General features: G+C 40.9%; 1 protein-coding gene across 17 annotated transcripts in view; it reads left to right on the forward strand.

Annotated features, from left to right (window-relative positions):
- Nucleotides 1-21,849, forward strand: part of camk2g2 (calcium/calmodulin-dependent protein kinase (CaM kinase) II gamma 2) — a 45,906-nt gene continuing 24,057 nt past the window's right edge. For all 17 annotated transcript variants that reach the window (XM_055029139.1, XM_055029141.1, XM_055029148.1 and 14 more), the window contains exons 1-4: nt 1-129; nt 1,170-1,264; nt 18,519-18,578; nt 21,086-21,140. In XM_055029139.1, coding sequence (XP_054885114.1) covers nt 65-129; nt 1,170-1,264; nt 18,519-18,578; nt 21,086-21,140 — 275 coding nt within the window. In that variant the 5' untranslated portion in view covers nt 1-64. The remainder of the gene's footprint in view (nt 130-1,169; nt 1,265-18,518; nt 18,579-21,085; nt 21,141-21,849) is intronic.

Consider the following 21,849-nt stretch of genomic DNA (forward strand, 5'->3'; position numbering starts at 1 on the left):
CTCCACGCTCCTCGCTCTGAGATCAAGCCTCTCTTCCCTGCTCCGAGCCTCCACTCCAGTCAACATGGCCACACTTGTAACCTCCACCAGGTTCACAGACGAGTATCAGCTGTACGAGGAACTTGGAAAGTAAGCGACCGACAACGCTTCCGCTGCTTTTTCTTGTCGCATTCACTCTCTCTCTCTCTCTCTCTGTGTGCGTGCGTGTGTTTGCGTGTCTCCACGTTTTCCTCCTCTGTGCCGCCGCCGCTGCTGCCATTGTGTGCGCTTTACTTCAAGTGTTGACAGGGGGCTGGAGTGGGTCTGTCAAAAATAATAAATAAATAAATAGAACAGAGGGAGGCTGCGGGCGATCTGCCGTGCAACAGTAAGGTGTCAGCGGGCTCCAGGAAGCGCTGCAGAGGCTTGTGTTTAATCCCGGGTGTGCGCGGTTTGGTTTTTTATTTTTATTTTTTAATTTGTTGTTTTTAAGGCGCAAGGCGCCATTCTGGCTCTGTATTAAAGGCGAGGAGCACCTTGTGTTATTTATCTGCAGGTAGCACGCCTCGATACTTGGTTTGCATTTGGTCCGTCGTCTTGTGCCATCTCCGCTCAGCTCTGCTTATTCCCAAAGCAGCCTGCACAAGAGTCACGATTATTATTATTTTTATTATGATTTTTTTTTTTACATGTGTACATGTTTTTTTTCTGTTTTTTTTTTTTTTTTTTTTTGCTGCAGTAAGATTTTGGTTGCAAATTGCCACGCTTAGGAACATGAAACGCGCCGCTTCTGTTGCAGCGTATGTGCAGGCAGGACTACAAAGCCACTTTGTAACATCTTATCTCTAATAAAGCTGCTCCACCTACCAGCACAAACAGCAGCGTGACTTTAAAGGAGGCGTCCGTGAAAAAAAAAAAAAAAAAAAAAAAAAAGTGGTCAAGCTGCATATGTAACTGTTACTTCTACCTTTCACTGCAGCCCCTCTTCACATTTCCTTCTGTTTTTCCGGTTATGCACTAACAGACCTAAACCCAGTAGGTACACCAGACTGTGCTGAATATGAATGCCCTCCCTCTGTGGGTGAAAATTAGGGTTGCCTGGCTTTTACTGTGTATGTGTGTTTGTAAGTTCAGCAGTTGTTCATGTCTGAAGTGGTCCTCCTCACTGCTCTCAAACTCTCCGTCTCCAGGGGGGCCTTCTCTGTCGTCCGCCGCTGCGTCAAGAAATCCACTGGACAGGAGTATGCTGCTAAAATCATCAACACCAAAAAGCTCTCCGCCAGAGGTTAGTACTAGCAGTGTGACGTTTCTGCACGCTGACGAGGTGCTAACGGTACAGAGGCTTTGGGTTTGTTTCTTGGAGAGCAGCAAGCCAGATTCCCTGAAAAGCTGGGGGCCACTTGGCCAAGAATGGTCGGATTTTGGGCTCTTGCCAGCAACCAGGTTTTTTTGGGGGGATTGCTGTGGATGGTGTGCAGCAAGGCAAAAAAGGCAAAGCGAGCTCCCGTTGAGCTTTATCCTATCCTGTTTGTGCTCATAAGGCAGAATCATCAGTTGCAGGAAGTCGGTGACGTCGTCAATTCAGATGAAATACGGCCGGTGTGCATTGAGAAAGTTCTAACATGTATTTGTTAGAAGTAAATACATTATACATTTCTATTCATGAGAATGTTCAGCATCTGTTTAAGTGTGTCGAAATCAGAGAATGCTTTGTGGTCGGCATGCATTGCTATGTGGTGGTTAAGGGACTACAGTTGCTAAAGTCCAAGAATACTTGAGACCCCACATAAAAACCGCTTCTAGTGTAATAGTCCACACAGCAAACATGTCCTAATGTAATTAATAAGCAGAGTGAAAGTTGCCTCAGCATTACCAGAGAAACATTTACAGCCTAATTTCCACTCTTGGCGGTACAGCCAATCAGTGCCAAGGAACTGGTACTGCTGGATTGGCGTCTAGATGGTGCAAGGTACAGGCTTCCCTCGCATTTAACCAGATTCCAAGCTGCTGCTGGCCAAATCTTAAATGTTTACTAGAACTGCACCAGAAAACCAGCGAGATCAGAATCACCCAGTTTCTCCTCGATCTACTCCAACTGGTGATCATAAGGTCAAATTCGGATGTTTTAAAAACATTTACTAAATGCCTCAAGACGAGCGACATGCACAAGTTGCATTAACCAGCTGAATGTACTTTGATGCAGTTATCGATAGAGATGGGCCTCTCCGACATTAATATCTGTATCAATTCCAATACTAAACAAAAAATTTAGATCGGGTATTGCTGACATTGCGCCCAACCCATAAGCGAGATTGATAGAGAGCTCTCAAATACCTTTTTTAATTCAGTGATTTTATGTCTGTTAAAAAAAATAGAAGTAATGTTTTACGTCAATCCATCACTGTTTGTCTGTGTCAGGTCGGTAAGGCCAAATGCTAGACCTCGGACATCACTATTGATATCAGAAGTGGAAAAAAGTGGATTGGTGCGTCCCTAGTTGTTTTGCGTCTAAAAAAAAATCAGATCAGGATTAGAGACAAGCACTTCGATGCATAAATAGGGATAATCTTGTAAGTCCTCAGATTGCTGATCGGAAAACTATTGCATCTATCTTAGAACCTGCAGCACTTTGTCTTTCTTTCCTATAGCCTTGAGGAAACCTCGCAGAAATATTGGAAATCAGTTTGGATTTGAAAGATCCTCTTCGGAGCATCTCTGGAAATTCCCCTTCCGTTCTGTTCATTTTTGGATCATAGCCATTCGATCCCCACATTTACACGTCTTTGCAGGCAGTAGAGCGGCCGGTGGTATATAGTACGTCCCTCCAGACAGCCGTGTAGCTGCGCAGTTTGCCTTGGACGTAGTCGCAATGCTGCTGTGTTACTTGTTACGTCAGGGAGTTTGATACACAACCCAGACTGTGTGTGTTTATGCCATGCGGTGTGTGTGTGCGTGTGTGTTCACCAGCAGCAGTGGCAGCAGAGAAACACATATTCAAATACCACCTCCTGTGTTTTGGTATTTGCAGCAGATTTGTTGTCGCCGTCTGCCTGTTAAGCTGCGCGTGTGTCATAGAGTCTCATCTGCCATGTAGCCAAATCCAAGCATATTTAATCTGTCGGTTGTTTTGGTCACCATACGCGTTTGTGTTTGCACATGTACCTCACTGCTCCTCCTCAAGTCTTGGAAGTTTGCGTGTTCACGCTACAGTCTGTGTGTTTGTTTGCAGCCTGTCTGGCCAGTAAACATGAGAGCAGCCCGCCAAAGGCTTGACTGATGATGTGAGCTGCAGATTAGGGCCAGTTCTGAACTGATTGGGCTGCCGTGGTCTCCGGGGAGCCAGGCTCTCTCCACGCCCATGCAATTCTCTTTTTCCCTTTTAAAGCATTTTTCTCCCGTCCCTCTGCACTTGTGTGTCTGTAAGCACATGATTGATTTGAGTAGGAATCTTTAAAAAATCTCCTTTCACCAGCCCATTTGATGGTGTCTGCATACTGACGCTTGTCCGGAGCTTGCAACCTAGCGACGGCGGAGATGAAGCTCTTGGCCCAAAGAGCCCAAAGCGCACTTCTTGTACAAGCACCTTGAAGTGAACTCTGGTGTGGCTAAAATGCATATGTGAACGCGAAACGGTCCGTAGACGGCTCCAGAAGCAGGAAGCTGGCTATAGCGAAGGGCATTCTGGGTAAATACAACCAAAATAAATGCAAGAGTCAACGATGGAGGAAGAAAAGCATTAAACAACCGCTAAAGTGGGCGGGCAATGCCCCCCAATGCCCACCCATGCCCCTGGGCCTGCTTGAATCAAAGCGGAGTTAAAGTGAGTGGCAGCAGCTGAAATCGTCACAAATGTTGCAATTTTGGTCCCCAGTCAAACTGAGTTTACTGGACTATCAGGTGTGAAAACACCCTCAGATGTGTCCCTGCTTCAAATAACTCAAATCAGTCAAGTTCTGCTAATGAATTGAATATCTGACACATCTAAAAGTTGCAGGACATCGGCCCTGGAGCCCTTGATTTGAAAACAGTTCTCATGTAGGGAGGAAAATGTTCACCAGCTTAGCTGAGTTAGCCAAACCCTGCACAGGGAAAAGGCCTCAGCAGTCAGATGGACAAATGACTCATTAAGACACGAATCACTGCCTCTGCTCAAGATGAATCTAGTTCTAATCGTGTTACATCCGGCCTCCTCGACTCAGTAAAGACACAAAGTGATTTTGTGTTAGATGGGGTGGGGGGAAATCCTGTTTAAGTAAACCAGATTTGCAAGGATGTGAGAACCTGCTATTTAATGCAACGAGACAATGTTGTTTGTACAGCTTGATCCAAATTTAGAGAAACTGCTTATGAATCATCGTTTCTTTTTCTCCTTTGGCAGAAAAAAAAAATGTCCGCATTTCCATTATGCCAGCAACAGAAGCAGGAGGTTCACCATGTCGCCTGTAAATAAATACACGCGGCAGCAGTTCGTGAGCTCCTTGCCACTGTTTACAAACACTGAACATACTCTATATTAGCTCTGGTAGCTTGATGTCTGGGCAACTTCAGGAGGCCGTCTCTGCCTAAGAGGGTTGCGTGTGTTTGTGTGTGTGTGCTTGGGCGGGATTAAGCCCTCATTCCCCACGGCTCAGGGAGGGCACGCTGACGGCGAGGTCGGCGATTATGGCTGGGTCATTCAGCGTCATGAACATGTGTGCAGTCGCTGCAGCAAAACAAACATGTGGCGCGTTTACGGTTGGATTTCACGGTGCTGACTGGTGGGATTTCACTGCGTTTCTTTCTGAAAACGAGGCCCAGGCGACGTTTTCATATTCAAACCTCACAGCTGGGGTGGGGGGAGACACAGTTGCTCTTTGTCGCCTCGGACACCTGTGTGTTTTTAACCTGCAGGTCTGTGGAGGGGGAAGGTTGGCAAACCTTTTGTTGCAAGTTCATTTCTAATGTTTTTCTTGTTCTGTATGAAAGTCGTGCATCACTATCATATATTTCTTTTAACCTCTAATGACAAGTGATCTCAAGTTTAAAGAAAATCTGCCTGATTCTGAAGCCAAATAATCTAGCATTTCACAAAAAATTGTATTTAGACATGTCTGTGTTTAGGTTGCAAATACAAATCACGCAAAAGCTTCCATAGCTACTCGCTGTGTTAAAAGGTTAACTAATTTTGAAGTTATATTGTCCTTACTTTGGTTCGTTCAAAAATAAAACTTTGAAGGAAGAATAAATGTAAATGTCCATATCTATATATGCTTCTGATATATGTGGAAATTGAACCATGAAACACTGTTTCGCCATAATTCAAAGGAGTTCAGCTTGTGACAGTCCACCAGTTTATCTGCAGAGTCAAAGGACCGGCACGCTGAGGTAACCCTGAGAGAACTGCGAGTTGTTCACAAGCTCAGTACTTCCTGAAATGATCCATCAATAACCGAGCTGCAGTTTGTCACATTACATATTACACAATAAATGTGTCATAGTTGCTGTGGTCAGCTGTGTGACCATGGGAAAGCTCTTATTGTTCTGATGTATTGCACTGGTGAAGAAATTGTCTTTTTTTTCTCTGTTGCTTTTTCTTCTGTTGAGCTTCAGCTCTATATCTGGTTTGGCCAAGTTTGTTTGCTTTCCACTCTTGAAACTGTGTCTTAAATTCAATAGACCTTTGGGCTAAAAAACAAAACAAAACTGGTTTCAAGAAAAACATCCAATAAGACCGGTGACGTGCTGCTACAGGTAGGAGCGTTGGAAGTTTGGCTTAATGATTGCGTCAATGAAAACACTAAACGCCACTTAGCGGGGCTGAAACGGGTTCGCAGGGCTGGAAACCCATTATGGTGGATGATATGTTTCCCTCTGCTCCAGTGTGTGTCGAAGAAATTCAATAAACCACAACATGTACTGCATCTATGGCTCATTTTTCACTTGTTAATCTGAACCTATGGATCTGAGCTTTATGATGATTTAATGGGTCACGTGATGTCATCGGCTGCTTCCTCTTTTGTGGAGTAAATGTCTCATTGGAAACTCACAAAGAGTGAATCCAGCCTTAACCAAAGACGGCGATAAAGCAATCAACAACCACAACGTATTAGCAATTCAGCAGTCTCGTTACTTTGCCCTTTTCGACTTAGGACACCTTAAGGCACAGAAATAAATGTAGGTCACCAGCACTTACAGCGTAGAATGGACAAAAACCTGAGGAAATGGATGCAAATCTGCCTCATATGTATTGCTGGCTGATCTTTGCTGTCAGCTTTTATTTTATTGCAGGCAAGAAAACTCAAAATCTGCACCACATGTTGTTCCAGGTTGCGACGTGGTTTCAGATGAGGCTTTCTGATGTGAAGATAAGAAACCGGGATAGGCTGGCGGCACTCATCCTACTGCTGAATTATTGAAATACACGCTGCTTTCCTCTTACTGCACATGGGCAAGAGTTTAAGATTGGGTTTGGATCCCTCACATTGTTTTTTTTTCTTTCTCTTTCTTACTTCTTTTTTTTTTACTTCCATTCCTCAAGCAGTTTTCCTTCATGTCTCGTTTCTTCCTCAGCGTTCGCTCCTTCTCTCTCCCTTTCTGTTTTGTCTCGTTCTCCTCCCTTCGTCTCATAATCTCTTGCCCTCTTCTTCTTCTCTCCGAGCCGCAGCATCACAGGCCACACAGACAAGCGTGTGTGTGTGTGTGCACGCATTGTTTTTGTGTTTTTTTTTAAATTTCCAGCCTTTTGGTGCATTCTCTCTCGCTGTAGGCTCATTGGCGAGGGGGCAGATAAACATGGCTGTGCCGCGCCGTCAATGTTTAATGGGACAACAGTGAATATTTAATGGGGGAGAGAATAGGAGAGTTGGATATGGAAATGGAAAGATGTAGGTCTGGAGACGGTCAGGGTAGTACAGCAGTCAGTGGTGGTCCTCGTCTTCCCACAGGGTGGAAGCATTCCTCCTTCATCAGGCCGTTGGATAAAAACAGAATCTGTGGAGTTTGCGGTATGCTCCGAACGCGAAATGACCTCAAGAGAAAAAGCAACATAAATAGAATGTTTATTTTCTGTTTAGTTTTGTCACATTGCTGTAAACGACTGGGGTGAGGCAGATCTTAGGATCTTGCATGGAAGGTTTTGGACGTTGCTTCTTGTCATGTCCAAAATAGAAATTTTAAATTGCGATATTTTCTCAACACCGGCAGCACTAAGTGTCGATTATACACGCACATAAACAAAAACTCACAAATTTCACCACCTCTGCACAATGTTAATATTTGGATCTCTAATCATGCAATTAGTGAACATCTTTGTTGCGATATTTGTATCTCAATTGTAAATGTATTCTGCATGTCAGGAATATATCTGACCTGTTGGAAGGACTTTTACTGCCCTTGGTGTCGATACCTGATGTAGGTTTTTAGAAGCTCGTCACAATAGTAAGGACACTGCTACGAGGGAAGAGAGACATAATTATAATCTACGTCTTCTTTTCAATATTCACTATTTTTACACTTTCTGCATCCTGATTCTGAAGTTTACTCACACAAATTTACCTTCGATTTAATTTGAGATTTTAAACCTTTAAAGGTTTAACATATAATACCGACGGCAGAGGATAAATTGATGAAGGCTCTTATTGTGAGGATTTTTGTCATGCTATTTCTTATCTGAATCTGCAGAATCACCACAGCCTGATGCTGGAGTGAGCATGTAAGTTGCTGCTTTTGAATGTGGGCATTTAAAGGGTTATTTCACGTTTGATCCACCTTTACAGAATCTAAGTCATCTTTCAATCAAAAGCATATCTCTCTTAACAGGATATGACTAAAATATATTTTAGAAACCGAATTTCTCATTATGGAGTTCGTGAAAGTTATCAAATTTGAAAGTCCTGACATCATTAGTAAACACCCCCATGTGATACAAATAATTATCAAGTGGAAGAGTTTAGAATGATTTTCTGAGTATTGTCAGCCTGCACCAAGAAATATGTCAACACAACAGGGCAACTCTGGAATTACTTCCTTCAAAACCAGTTTCGCAAACTTACATATCCATATCCAGAACTTATAATAATTATAATTTTTTCATCAGACAGCCCTACATTTCTATCCCCCAGCAGCTTTGATTAGACGCAGCCATGAGCAGCAATACTCCATTTGACAATAGTTATGTCAACTAGAAGAATTAGAAATTCTGTTTGAATGTTTCAGCGCCAAAGGTGGTCACATGCCCTGTATATGTATGTATGGTGGCATGTTCAGACTTTATAGGCGTGTCGGTTGCCATCTGAAGAATACTGCTGTTTCCCAAAGGAAGACTTGTTTTCATAAAGGTTATTTATTGCAATAGTCGCAAGAATGAAATGGCAATAAAAGCAAGCTTTGCTCACGGGAGAGCCATCCAGCAATAATGTGACAGTCGGGGTCTGAGTCGCTTCGTGTTCGGCGGTTTAATCGCTTTATGCCGAGCGTGGGCTCGTATTGAGACGCTTTGCATTTTGTATTTCTTTATTGTTTTCTTTATTTTACTTCCATGCCTCACAAAGGTTTACTTTAAGTTTTATATGATCCTTTCCTCTGCGGTGGTGTGTCTGACGCATTCATGCAGATTTTAGAGAAGCCAAAGCAGCATTTAATAATAATTAGCATTTTAACGACAGTGAGAATAATAAAAACTACAGTACTAAAAGCGACAATAAAAATGAGAGACTTTTAATATGCTAAAATTTATGTGGTGGTCATAAACATGCAGAAGTCAAAATAATTTGGTCTATAAATGAAAGTGTTGGCTATAAACAAACAGCTATATCCTAAGTAGGAGTAGTTTTCCATGGGTTATTCTTCTGGTGCTTTTCCTGAACTATATGTCAGGTTACTTAATCTTCTAGTTTGGTTACGTAGAGATGGCGGGTCCAGATTAAAATTCTTAGAATTCCTGAGATCTGGAGCAGATTTACATCAGGAGTGTGGACTAATAGCAGCTTGCAAAATATTTAACTTGCTTTTTTTTCTATTTTGACACATTACAAACACAAAATGTAATGTATTTTAGTGGGATTAAATGCAATAGATCCACACAGCGGAGGGAATCCATTGCTCTGACAGTTCTGTTTTGCAACGCTGGTGGAGACATGCTCAAGTTGAGACTGGCTTTGTTTTTGTTTTGTTTTTTTTCCCCCCATTTTTCTGTGCAAAGCAGTTCAAGCTCAGTCAGGTTAGATGGAAAGCAGCTGTGAATAGGAGCATTCAAGTTTTGCAACAGATCGATTCTCCACTGGATTTAGCTCTGCTCTGTGAATGGGTTTGTCTAATATTAACTTCTGGTTGTATATTCAAGGTTGATGCCCGATGGGAAGGTAAACATCCACCCTGATGCAAATTTTTTTCCCAAGAATAATTTAGTATTTAGTTTTGTTGACAGTATTTAACCACAGTTCACATGTTTTTGAACTGTGGGAAGGAGCCAGAGTACCCAGAGAGAAGCCGTTCATGTCCGGGTAGAAAAGGCTCTCGGCTGGGATTTGAACCCAGAACCTTCAGGCTGCGAGCTTGTGGTTTGTTTTCCCCTGCTCCGAGCCGAGCAGTGCACTTCCATGGTAACTGCTAATTTACATTTCATGTAAGAGACAGCCAAAATTACATAACATGGTCACGATATTCCGAGTATGTCATCCTGCAGACACTGCAGGATTTAATGCATTCAGATTAACCTAATCTTTTGAGAATACTTCTGGTAATGTCAACATAAATGTTTTTCATCTCCAGCATCTGTATTATGTTTTCATCAGATTATCCAAAAGAAGACGATTGCCTTTTGCAATACTGAAGGATCTGTTGGCTTGTTATGTCAGATTAATAGATTCTTACCAAAAATAATTAAAGACAAAAAGAAAGGAAAGCTTCTCACTATAAAGCAAAATGTGTATTCCTACACAGATGACAAAAGTCTGGAAATTGATTTTAGTCCTTTCTTGATCGGAATTATGAATTATTTATATTTTTAGACTCTTGTACATTTTTATTGCTTTATTTTCCATCCATCGATACGAACATCCATGAAGGGATCAGATACATGCAATGACATTAAATGCTTGTTGGTTTCAGTCTATTTGCCTGAAAATAGGAAAATAGATGCAGATTTACGTTAAAAACCTCACGTGAAATCAGCATCAAGGTTGGAGAAATCTTTGACGAGATGAAGTCAGATGTGGAGAAACTTTTTTTTTTTAATTATTATGTTTTAGCAGAAAAGACAAGAAACTAAATGAAAAGTATAGAAAACTTTGTCCAGTTATCATAACCTCCATCTTTGCTGAGATTTTTCCCCCTTTTTTCAGTAATTTGTTCATTATACCAGGGCTACTTTGAAAACCAGAATATCTTGTTCCTGTGTTGTTTTTCCTTAGCAATGCATTTAAAAGTCGGTGTACATTACAGACAAAGCCATTAAAAAATGAAATTAAATGAACCAACCCACACAGAAACACAACCCATCGATCTGTTTCAATATTTGCTCACCTTTTGTTGTCATTCACAGTTATAGTCAGTGCTCTGCAGAGAGCAAAGCTGTTTTCCCAAGAGGAGGATGTTTAACCAGCAACAACCACACACACACACACACGCCCACAGATCATCGCAGCTTCACACACATTGTGCTTCTCTGTTTACAGGTCTCTCTGTGATGTCTGCTTAATAAGAACTTAGATCTGCTCTGCAGCTCCAGCAGCTGATAATGAACATGCTCAGCGGAGTCGAGTGTGCGGCGGCCACATTATTTGGTTGAAGTGTTCACGCCTGCAAACTGGCACAACCATCAGCTCGGTTGGTGCTTTTGTGTCTGATTCCTGGGTGACAATCTGAACAGCCTGTTATATTAGGAGCCTCTCATTCAGGTCTCACTCCTTTCACGTATTTCTGTGCCAAAGGTTTTTATGAAGGCTGTTTTGAATGAAGAGCAGCCTCCATCTGTTCACTGATGGATAACATTTAAAACGATCGGCGGCAATTCCCAAGGCAGCCAGATGTCTGGAGTTTAAGTCGTGCAATGCTGCAAGATTGCTGGGGGATTAAAATGCATGTCCTTTTTACAGATGTTTTTTTTACTACATTTGTTAAATTCATACATTTATATTTAAATTGTCATGTAGCAGCTTTTAAGGTGCGGGCCATGTTCTGTCAACTGCAAGTAATTTTGACTCTGTTCAAGTTTCAAAAAGGAACGTCAAGGTTCAGTTTGTCCGAAGTTGAGTGTGAAGTCTTTAAGGAACAAGTCCAACTCAAGACTTTGTCTTTTAAAAGACTTTTATAATCAAGTTTTTGTCGGTTTCCATCAAGATTCAAGTTATTTATCCCAAGTAAAATTCAAATCTCAACCCTATAAGGGGAAGGTCTAAGTCAGGTTTCAATTCTTTTGCCTCAAGTCAGAGTCTCGTCTCAATTTGTTAACAGAAAATGTCAAGTAATGTATTTTTCTATCAGTTCATATCATGTCTTGCATATATTTGACCCTAAGTCCAAGTCAAATCTAACTCAAAATCAAGGATCAAGAATTTTAGAAACAGCTGCACACTAAATCTTTGTTTTTTGTTTTGTTTTGTCTTTCAAAAAGTGAAATCTTAAAGCTGCAGCTTTTTGTAAAAAAACAGGGAAAGGTCTCAGTGTTGTCAATCAATCTTGTGTACAGGCTTTGTTAGTGACAGGGAAACGAGTCGCCTTTACAGGTAAGCTGTTTATCCGCCATCATGTGTGGCTATGTTAACTAGCTTAAGCATTCATGCCAGGCACCGCTGTGTAAAAAGTGTAGCGCAGCAGAGACTAAAGCAGTGCAAATAGAGTGAGCAGCACATACATGAGCATGTTTGACAGCTCTCAGACCCTCCTCCTAGCTCTGATTGGTTGTTACCGACTGAGAGACATGCATTTCTTCAGATGTACCACACTGTATTTTTTCAGACATTTTTTTTCAATGAAGTTACTTTTTTTTAAAATTTTCTTTGCAAATGCTCTCCAAGTTATAATTAGCCAGAAACAACATGGATGTTAAGTCGACTTTTACAGCAGCACAATATGTTGCAGAATTTTCTGAGCTTAAAAATATACTGATTTTTATAGATAAATCATGTATTCTCTTAGTTCATGACATTGTAAGTTTTCACAACCAGATTAAGTTACTTTAGGAATTCAATCTAAAAAAAACTTCTCCTCACGCCTCACTTAGCTCAAACGCTGACGAGCTTAGAAATGTACTTTACCTTCAGAGTACTGATGAATCTAATTTACCTTTAATCTCTTGTTGTGTGTGGAATGGCGAGTATCTGCCGTCCGTCATGCGGACTCACTGGCACTTTCCTGGATGAGACGGTGTCTGCGTTTTCACTTCGACAACTCGGAGGACTGTCAACATTTTACGTGCAGCGTGGCTTCTGCTCTTGTCCATTATTTGAACCAAGCGGTGAAAGTAAAGACATTAGTTTGGGTTGACTGGACAAAAATGATGAGATGATGATGCAGCACTAATGCCAGAGATTTTCTCACTTCAAATTAGATGAAAAATGCAGGTTGAAAAAGGGATGCTGTCCAGTGTGAGTGAACCCTGATGTAGCGAACACCCCAGTTTTGCTGAGATTTTTGCAGCTTTTTTGGTTTCTAATGTATATTTGTGCATATTCCATTCCTGTTGATGCAAGTTTAAGGCTTAATGACCTGCTGGGACAGACCATCTCATGGCAAATAGTTAGGAAAGATCATAGTTTTGTGAAGACTTGTATTAATAAAGTGTCGGGTTTGTTTTCGAAACCGCAAGTTCCGAATCTGCTTTTATGAGCTTTTTTAAATGTTATTCTCTCATAAAAGACATACCTGGAGCGTTTCTATCTTTTTTAAATGCATGTTTAAGGAACAAAAATGCATTAAACAACTATTTGTGGAGGTCTAAACATTTGCTCTTTTACCCAATGCTCTGTGTCACAGAACACCCCTGCCCCACCATTCCCCACTCAGCCCCTCCAGACTAGCGGCAGCAGCAATTAGAAAAGACATGGTGGAACTGTGTGTCTTCTGAGCTCATCATACATTCTCCTAAAAACAGTTGAAAGCCACATAACGAGAAGCACTTTTGTGATCATGAAAGGAGGACCTATTCAAAGGCCCCATTTCAAAGCATTAATTTGCAAAGTTTAATTTATACAGCAGGTAACAACTAATTGCGTTTAAAAGGCGCTGTGTACCTCAAAAATGCATACTTGCATGCTAGTGTTTTTCAACTTCTTGTTTGTTTTCTCTTAAATTATTTCCATTTTCTATTTTAAAGTAATTTTGAAATGCACATTATAACACAGCAGCCGATAAGACTAATATTCAATAAGGCCGAAGTCCTCGTGTCTAAATGTTTATCAGAAAACATTGGCATTGTTAATTTTTTTGCTCTTTATCTGCTTGGATGAGTGGTTTTTGTTTCTTTGCTCAGTCTCAAGGGTCCAGTAGAGCAGAACCGAGGCCTGGCTCGCTAATTAGCTTGCTACAGAATAGACAGATGATGTCACTGGTTAAGGGTGAAGAAAGCCAGGCCCGACATCGAAAGAACCTAATACTCACTAAGGATTTATTGCCTAATATTTATATTTTCTTTGTAACAGACATTCCCCGCCCCAGACGCTCCAGCTTTCCTCCTGTTGTTGAATTCTGTGGCAATCATGGCAGCACTCTGACACAACGAATCTCTCCAACAGCTATTACTGAAGTCGCTTGTCTTGGATCTCAGGAAATCTGCGTGAGAATGTGGCCTCTCCTTTCGCCAATCTGTCACTTTCTGTGTTTGCTGATGCAGGCCGCCCCCTGGTCACCGTGATCCCGGGCTGTAAGCTGGAGGAGGAGGACTGGCATACTCTATTTATAGTCCCGTCTGCTCCGGGCCACACTGACCTAAAGTCAGTGTCTGCTGCTCTTTCTGTTTGCTTGTTTGGCTTTTGGCTCTCTGCCATTATTTACCTCATTATAAGTTTATCCTGAGAATCTGAGGAAATCTCTGTCTCATTGCAGCTGTGAGTAATGTGATGTTCATACCCTGTCATCCTATGATGTCAGTTCTTTTATATCCTTGGCTGAGAATAATTTTATCTACGTTTACCTATTACCTCACAAATTTATCGTTACCTAAATATCACTGCATCCCGATATGCATTTTGCAAAGATGTGGAATAAAATAAATGCTAGCTCACTATTTGAGCACCAGCTTCTATATTTGTGTGTACAGTATTTGATGACACTTGTTTGATGCAGCATGAAGACGTTTTCGAAGGTAAGGAAAATGTCTTCTTTCCCTTCTAGAAACAATAACCAAGTTGTTTATGGAGCAATACAGCAGATGTTTACCACAAGCTACTTTTTCAATAGAACCATGTCATTGAGATGAAATAATTTGTTTTCCATTAGCCAGACAGAGTTTGCAATGGACACAAAGCAAAAAGACATGAACGTGAACGAGCACAGGACAGGAAGGAGTTCCTCTGCGTTCCCCGAGTCGTTTTTGCTTTCTGCTGTTCTGTCAGATCTCCTGGCTTTGTTTCTCCGAACTGGAAAGATCATCAGCTTTGGGTCACTATCTGGCTGAAAGACTCAAGAAGATTACGGTCAATAAAAACAACACAACCCAATTTGATCTGGGCTTGGTTAATCCAATTGGGCACAACTGGTCAGTCCATCAGTGGCTCTCTGGCTCGCTCCAACGCAGAAGACAAATTGTTTTTAACGATTTCTGCTTAGCCTCTCCACAAACTTGAAGGACGTGTGTATTGAAATGGATTTTTAAATAAAAAAATGTTATAAACATTTTGTCATAACAGTTGCAATGGAATCTTCTCAAGAGCGCCATCTACGGAGTTAAAATCTAATTTAGTTAAATGTAACATCATGACAAAGGCCTTTTGCACAACTTAGGTCAACATGGTGATCTAGCAGTCTGTTGTGTTTTGAGTTTAAAAATGTTCAAAGTGGACAGGAAGCCACTTGATAATTATGTGCTATGAGGCACTATGGGGTCATAAAAAAATAATGCAAACATTATAAATACTTAAGAAAATAAGTAAACTGGTGGTGTATGATAAGCCTGGTGGCCCGCCAGGCTTATCATACACTCTGGTAAACCCTGGTTTAGATTTATTGTTGTCACGAATCCAATGTTTAAAATCCACCAAAACAGTTCACAATGTCAAGATTAACTGTGCTATTTTCTCCGCAGTTTCTTTTTCTATGAAATTATCAATAAATATGAATAAATTTGAACATATGTGCTCAGTTCAGTGATGATGATACACTTCTTATGTGACTGTTGTCCTGAAGAGGCGTATCATAAATGGAAATGTTTTTTTAAGAGTATTTGTTTTGTTGTCATGCAGTCGGAGCCCTACAGTTACCTAAAAAAAGAAGAAATTAATAGTTCTTAATGTCACTTTTGTTGTCACTGTAATAATAGTACCGCTAAATATAGTCATAAACTTTAGATCCATGTCACCCATCGCTGGTCGATGAGGACACAAGCGTGAGGCCTGACAATCTGAATGTTTACCAAACCTAGTCCACTGATACTGGAAATGAATCCAAAGCCTGAACAGTTCTTTCTACAGCGGGTTTAGTGTTTGCTCTGGGAACTGATAATGCGTCGTTTGTCAGGCAGAGGTTAATTCATGTACACGAGGGAGGGGCGGGGGTCGTTTTTCAGAAAGGCAGCGCCTGCTCAGAGACGGCGTCTATTCATCTATCTTGTGCTGTTTTTTGTATGGATCATCAAGATGAGCTAAACGGCGGGCGGGGCAGATAAACAGATACCATCATTTACCACGCCTTTGATCAATACTCTGGCCTCTTGGGCTAAATGCTGTGCACCATTTACCCCTCTGTCCATGAGAAAAGAAGAAGTGTATCTACTTAGATGTTGATGTTGGGTGTGAATGTGTTGGTTTGTGCTTTTAGGATTTTTCTTAAGAGCGTCCAGACTGTTTCTGGATCTAAACCTTTTGAATATCACTCCTGTTAGAAATGTTCTTATGAATTTTTCTTCATTTAGCTTAGGTTGTCTGCTGCTTTTATGCTGAGCAGCAGGCTGGAGCATTTTTAGTTAAGTTTCTAATTACTCTCTGTTGGTTATTTTGATCCACAAATATCATTCATTTGGCTTCTGTCACAGTTTGCCTCCCATTTCCTCTCTCTCTCGTTCTATAGAATTGGTTCCTTTAAAGACGGTTTGTGTTCTCTAACTAAAATATCTGTCTGTAGTGTTTTTGAAAAGCCAGCTGCCAGGAATGTTTGCCATCACAGGCAGAATAAAGCTGTCATCTTAGGCCGGTGATAAAGATTAATCCTATTTTTACAGGCACATCTGATTTCTAAGAATACAAGCAACCAAAATAGTCCTTTATGGTTCTGAGAAAAGGGTTGTGAAATGTCTGCAAAGAGCTTTGATTGCTCATCCTCTGAGCACATCGGTCTAATCAAAACTTGCTTCCATGTGTGAGGTCTGAACAAAAGCCTGCGTACGGTGCTAAATGGCGCAGGTTTACGTGTGCACGTCTGAGGAAGTTCTGCAGCTCATCGGTCGAGCAGTTGCTTCTGGGGGTACTCTGTTGTTTCCCTTCCTGATTTTTTTTTTTGTTTTGTTTTTTTTTTTTGTGGGTGAAACTTGCAGTTGGTTTTGGCGTCAGAGTTCACAAGAAATGAATCAATGTGCTTTACACGTTTAACTTCTGGCTTAGTTTTTATGTATTTGAGTCTCAAACCTTTTGTTTTTTATCGAGTGCCAACTCAGAAAATGCATTGTGGAAGCATCTCCATACTGACACATTGTGAGTCTGTTTTACTGTTTTGCCTGTGTTTTTGCTAGGAATAAACTACATATAATTTTCAAACAATCCAGTCAGAAGTGCTTCCAAGAAAGCAAGCTTCAAGAAGCGAATGTGTCTGGATCAATAGAAAATGATTGGAAAAAATAATACCAGGTGTTTCCCTTATCGTAGCTGTTACAATAATAGGTTGGTGTCAGAAAGTCCTTTTCCAGGAAAATGCGGAAATGTTGCAAAAGTCCAACTCTGAATGCCTTAAGAATGTCAAAACTGGATTTTGAGCTAGAGATACTCAAATGCAGTCTATGATCTAACCCTTTAGTTTTGTGAAGAATTGGAAGCAACAAATCAAATCCCAACTTCAGGGTCAGTAGGCAGCTTTGGTTCATGACACAAAGCTGCTGATAGGACACAACCTTTCAGCTGCACATGTAAAACGACCATAGAGCGTGTTTGACACTAGTTTTTATTGTTCACTAAATTTATTTTGAGCAGTCTTTGGATTGCTTGTGTGCCACCTGACTGAATGACGTCCCAAATGTTTTCACATAATTTAAGGCCTAATAATAATTCAAGTTATGATATTGGGTGAAACATTTGTTTCGTCAGTTCTATACTTTCGGGTGTTTATATGGATGTGCATCTTCTCTGCCTCGTGAGAGGAGACAGTCTGACTCGTTCATAGCCTTCAAACACTGCAGCGAGTGTGCAGAGATCAGAAGTACATGAATCGTTTGATTTTGATGCGGGAAACTTGCCCTGGTGTGGGAATTTTTATGTATTCAGATGCTGTCGAAATATTCCCCAGATGTGTTCACATGGTTTAAATGTGATCAAGCCAATGAATCACAACGATCATTTTTGTTTTGATTCCATGGATAATGATTTAATCCATAATGGCTTTTGTGTGGGATGGGTCGGGGGGATTAGGGTTGAGTTCATGTGCGTTGGCGAGCAGCGGCTGCTTCCCGACAAGACGGACACGACGAACTTGACCTCTGACGGTCGGCCATGCCGTCCATCCACGGTCTGTTTTAAAACCAATCTGTCTGCGCGCATGGACTTTCTCATGTCATTAGAGTCATTAAGTGGATGGTGATTAGATTAGAGCAGGGCCCACCGGACTCATTTCACTAAGTGCATAAAGCTCGCGCTCGTATTGTGAGCGTTTGAGTGATCCCTATACATTACGTGTCGCCGTCTGTTCGTGACGAAGCCGCCTCTCCTCCTGCGCCGGTCCTTTCACGTGAAGCCGTCGGATTTGTTTTGTGATGCTCAAATGACACGTTTAATGGGAAACGTCACGAGTCGAGGACAGACGGGGAATAAATGGAACTTCAGAGACTTGATTTTTTTTTTTTTACACATAAAGAATGCTTTCAATTTAGTCTCTTCGAGAAACAAATGTTCACATAAAAGCTAATTTGTTTATTTGCAAGCAGCATGGGTGAAGAAATGAGTGAAAAGTGATACGAGAAAAGACTGTTTTCAATTTACTGTACAGTGAGCGTGAGATGCTGCTGTGTTTACTTTAACTTATTGCATTGTGCTGTTTAAGGTTGGCGCATTCAGAGACTTTCTGAGAAGTGATGCTGTTTCATGGGATTCTAGCCATCAATAACTGGAGTGAAAAAAAAAAAGAAAAAAAAGTGTATCTTAATAGCTGGGTCATATTTTTTTCTCTTCTCTTTTTTTTTTCTTTTCTGTTTTCCTTTTTGACCACAGATCACCAGAAACTGGAGCGAGAGGCCAGGATCTGCCGAATGCTCAAACATCCAAACATAGGTAAGTTCCCTCTGACGAGCTAAAGATGTTTAGCATAACGATGCTCACTGACCAAGTTTCAAGATTTAAGTCAAGTTATTTGTAAACCTACAAATTCACAGTTCTTTCATCGTTTGAGTTTTTCTATTTTATTTGACCTTTTCTTTTGTCTCCTGTGTATACGAGGAGACAACAGAATTTAAAGTAATAATAAAGAAATTAATTTTGCCTGTATAAATCTGACCCCTTAGAGTCTGTGTGGGAGTTTTGATCTGACATTTTTTACTGCAAAAGTCTTTCGACAAAAATGTTTCAAGTTAAATTTACTTTGCAAAGATATTCAACTCTTTCCCCATTTGGTTCTGTTTTATACTTTAGCGTTTGGTCTTGAGATCCTTTTAGTAGGTCAAAATAAATCTTAACAGTTTTGAAGAATTTTTACAAATATCTAAAATGTGTGGTGTGCCTTTTTTTTAAAAAATTATCTGCTTGTTTTCCCTTTATTTTCCTGAAGCTTTCTTTTTCTGACTGTTTCTGCCCCTTTATTTTTGGATAAAATCAGATTTTATTTAGGGATCTTTAGGGAGTAAAGGTTGAAAACATTTGTAGGCCACACTTTTTCAGATTTTTCCAACAATGTGCCACTTGGTGGCATTTGAATAAAATCCTATAATAAAAGAAGACTAATTGCAACGAAACAGAAGGCGAAAAAGGCAACCCTTAAAAACCCCAAACTCTTTAACCTTTTTTTTTTTTTTGTTTGCCTTTTGTGGAAGACCAACCGTGCAATGGCCGCGATTAGATCCGATCCAAATTAATGCAATAGTTCAGAACTGGACCAAGTAGGTCAAGACTGAGATTATTGGATATCGTTATTCATCATTCCAGTATTTCATTAATCGGCCTCATTGTGGAACCTGTGAACAGATGCAGCTCAGTCACAGTCGGTCCGACGTGGATGTGAAAACTCTCAGTTTCTTGTTTCACCTGGAATCTCTGCGGTTGTCGTTTCACATCCCCGCTACTCTGTTGCGGTGCAACAGAGTAGAAACAAAAGCATTGTTGAGTTCAGCTCTGGAGCTAACTGGGTGATAGTCAAACCAGCCGCTTCCCTGCTGGGTTTCGCTTTGGGATTTTTGCATGCGACAGCTGGCCAGCAGCCGCTTCCCGTTCAGACGACTCCAATAAGCTGCAGAGCTTCTAAGCGGCGCTGACATCGTGTGCCTTGTGTCTAAACCTTAATCTCGCTAATCTCATTACTAACACACTTTATACCTTGGAGCGCCCTTTACGGTGCACAGCTTGGAAAACGTAGAAAGCAGGGGTCACCTGCGGAAGCGCAAAGTGCCAGGAAACTCTTGTGTCGACAGTCACAGGGGTATGCGCCTGGGAGTCGCCTCAGAAAGGCGTCAGACCTTTTCTCCTCTGTTGCCCTGGGAAATGCAAACAAAAAGGCAGGGGTTGTTTGGAGAGGCCAAAGAAATGAGCGTTTGTTTGACATAGCATGAAGTTCTTATCATAGCATGTAGCACCGTGCAAACCAGACTTGTTAGAGATTTGGATTTCATTGGTCTGTCTTGATCAGCTGAAAGCACATTACATTTTTAAACCCACACAGTGCGTTGAATTAAACGTTTTATGGGCTGATAGTGATATTTAGTTGTACATGTAAAGCTGACGCTTTGGAAATCTCCCGTCTCATTCGTCTAGAAGTTGAAATCTGAAACAGACGAGTTTCAATCTGACTTGAGGTTTAATGTCACCATTTTCACCACTAAAAGCAACATGTTGGGACTATTCCTAACATGATTTCAGCATATCACAGCTGCCCTTCCTTCAAGAACACGTTCAGTAAATCTTACATAACCACATTGTGCAGTCAGGATCCCAGTCAACTCTGCTTCTGCGTTTTTGTTCTTCTTCACCTGCGTTTCTTTATTTAATCTTTTTTACTAAAAGATTTTTCCAGTTGGGCGTTTTTCCAGGGCTTGGCTTTTGACAACCGCCTTCGTCTCCTCAGTCTCTGACTGTAACAAGTTTGCCACGTTGTCGTTTCGATGGAGACTTGACTGAAGTCATTCGCCTTCATTATAGGCTTTTTATCCAGCTGTAGACTGAACAGATTAATGCCAGAATGGGCATCGCTTATGAAGCGTGAAAGGTGTATCGTCAGTATTGTGGTGTGATTTAAACTAGCTGCACCATAGGCGTCACTATTGAAACTTTTTATATAGTAGAAAAGACTCCAAAGGAGAAACTCTAGTCCATATAGTCCATCTAGTCCAAATGTCATATAGTGCTTCAGGTCAAATTTGTGGCAGTTTTAATTTTTTTCTTCAATAAATGTTATGCTCCTTCTTATATGTACAACAAATCTCAGAACCTCTGACCCGGCTGTCTGTCTGAAACTTTCAGTTCATCGATGGTACATTGAGGTTTGCTTTATGGAAGCTAATTAGCATTAGCGGTGCTTTCTGATCCAGCTAACTCCCTCTTAATTAAAGACTCTCTCTCTTTGTGCCTCTCAGTACGACTCCATGAGAGCATTGCAGAGGAAGGCTTCCATTACCTCGTCTTTGACCTGTAAGTAAATCTAATTAGAGCACGCACACTCGCTCACACGCCATGTTATTTATTTTTTAAAAATAATAAAACAAATGCATTATGTTGGGAAGCAAGCTGCTTGATTGGATGAGAATACTTTTAAATTTATATTTCTCATTTAAAAGATTTGTGCAGTTGTCTTTATTGTTGTACCTCTGACCATCTTTTATGGGTTCCAGACTCTCCTACAATCTGTTATTTTTTCTTTACGGTTTTAAAGCACAAAGAAAACATCAAATTTTCCTAAAACGACATTAAGACTGTTTCACAATTGGAACGCTTTATGCGTTTGTAGCATGTTGTTGTGAAAGTTCTGCTGAGATATCTAATAAAAACACACAGAAAAACTACAAAAATGGGTCTTTCTGTTGGGTTTGCTTGCAAAATGTCGCATTTAGAATAAGTGTGCTGCTCCTAATGTGGGCAGGTACAGATTCAGCTGCATTGATGTCGCACACGCTGCTCCGTCGAACAGACCGGGACAAATGAATTAAGCATTACGGTAGATTATATTTTAGAACAGATGGAAACTTGAAAAAGCTGCCGGTAACGTGCCAAGTGGCTTCTTGAAGCACAAGTCGCATCACAAGCGCACATCACCAGAAAACACGAGACCCTTAAAAGGCATTTTATTTACACAGAGAAAACAAGAAGTTCCCTTATGCGGACATGTCGACTAACTTATCAT

The sequence above is a fragment of the Poeciliopsis prolifica genome, unplaced genomic scaffold (assembly GCF_027474105.1).
Source record: "Poeciliopsis prolifica strain line A6 unplaced genomic scaffold, Auburn_PproV2 SCAFFOLD005, whole genome shotgun sequence".
Classification (NCBI taxonomy): domain Eukaryota; kingdom Metazoa; phylum Chordata; class Actinopteri; order Cyprinodontiformes; family Poeciliidae; genus Poeciliopsis; species Poeciliopsis prolifica.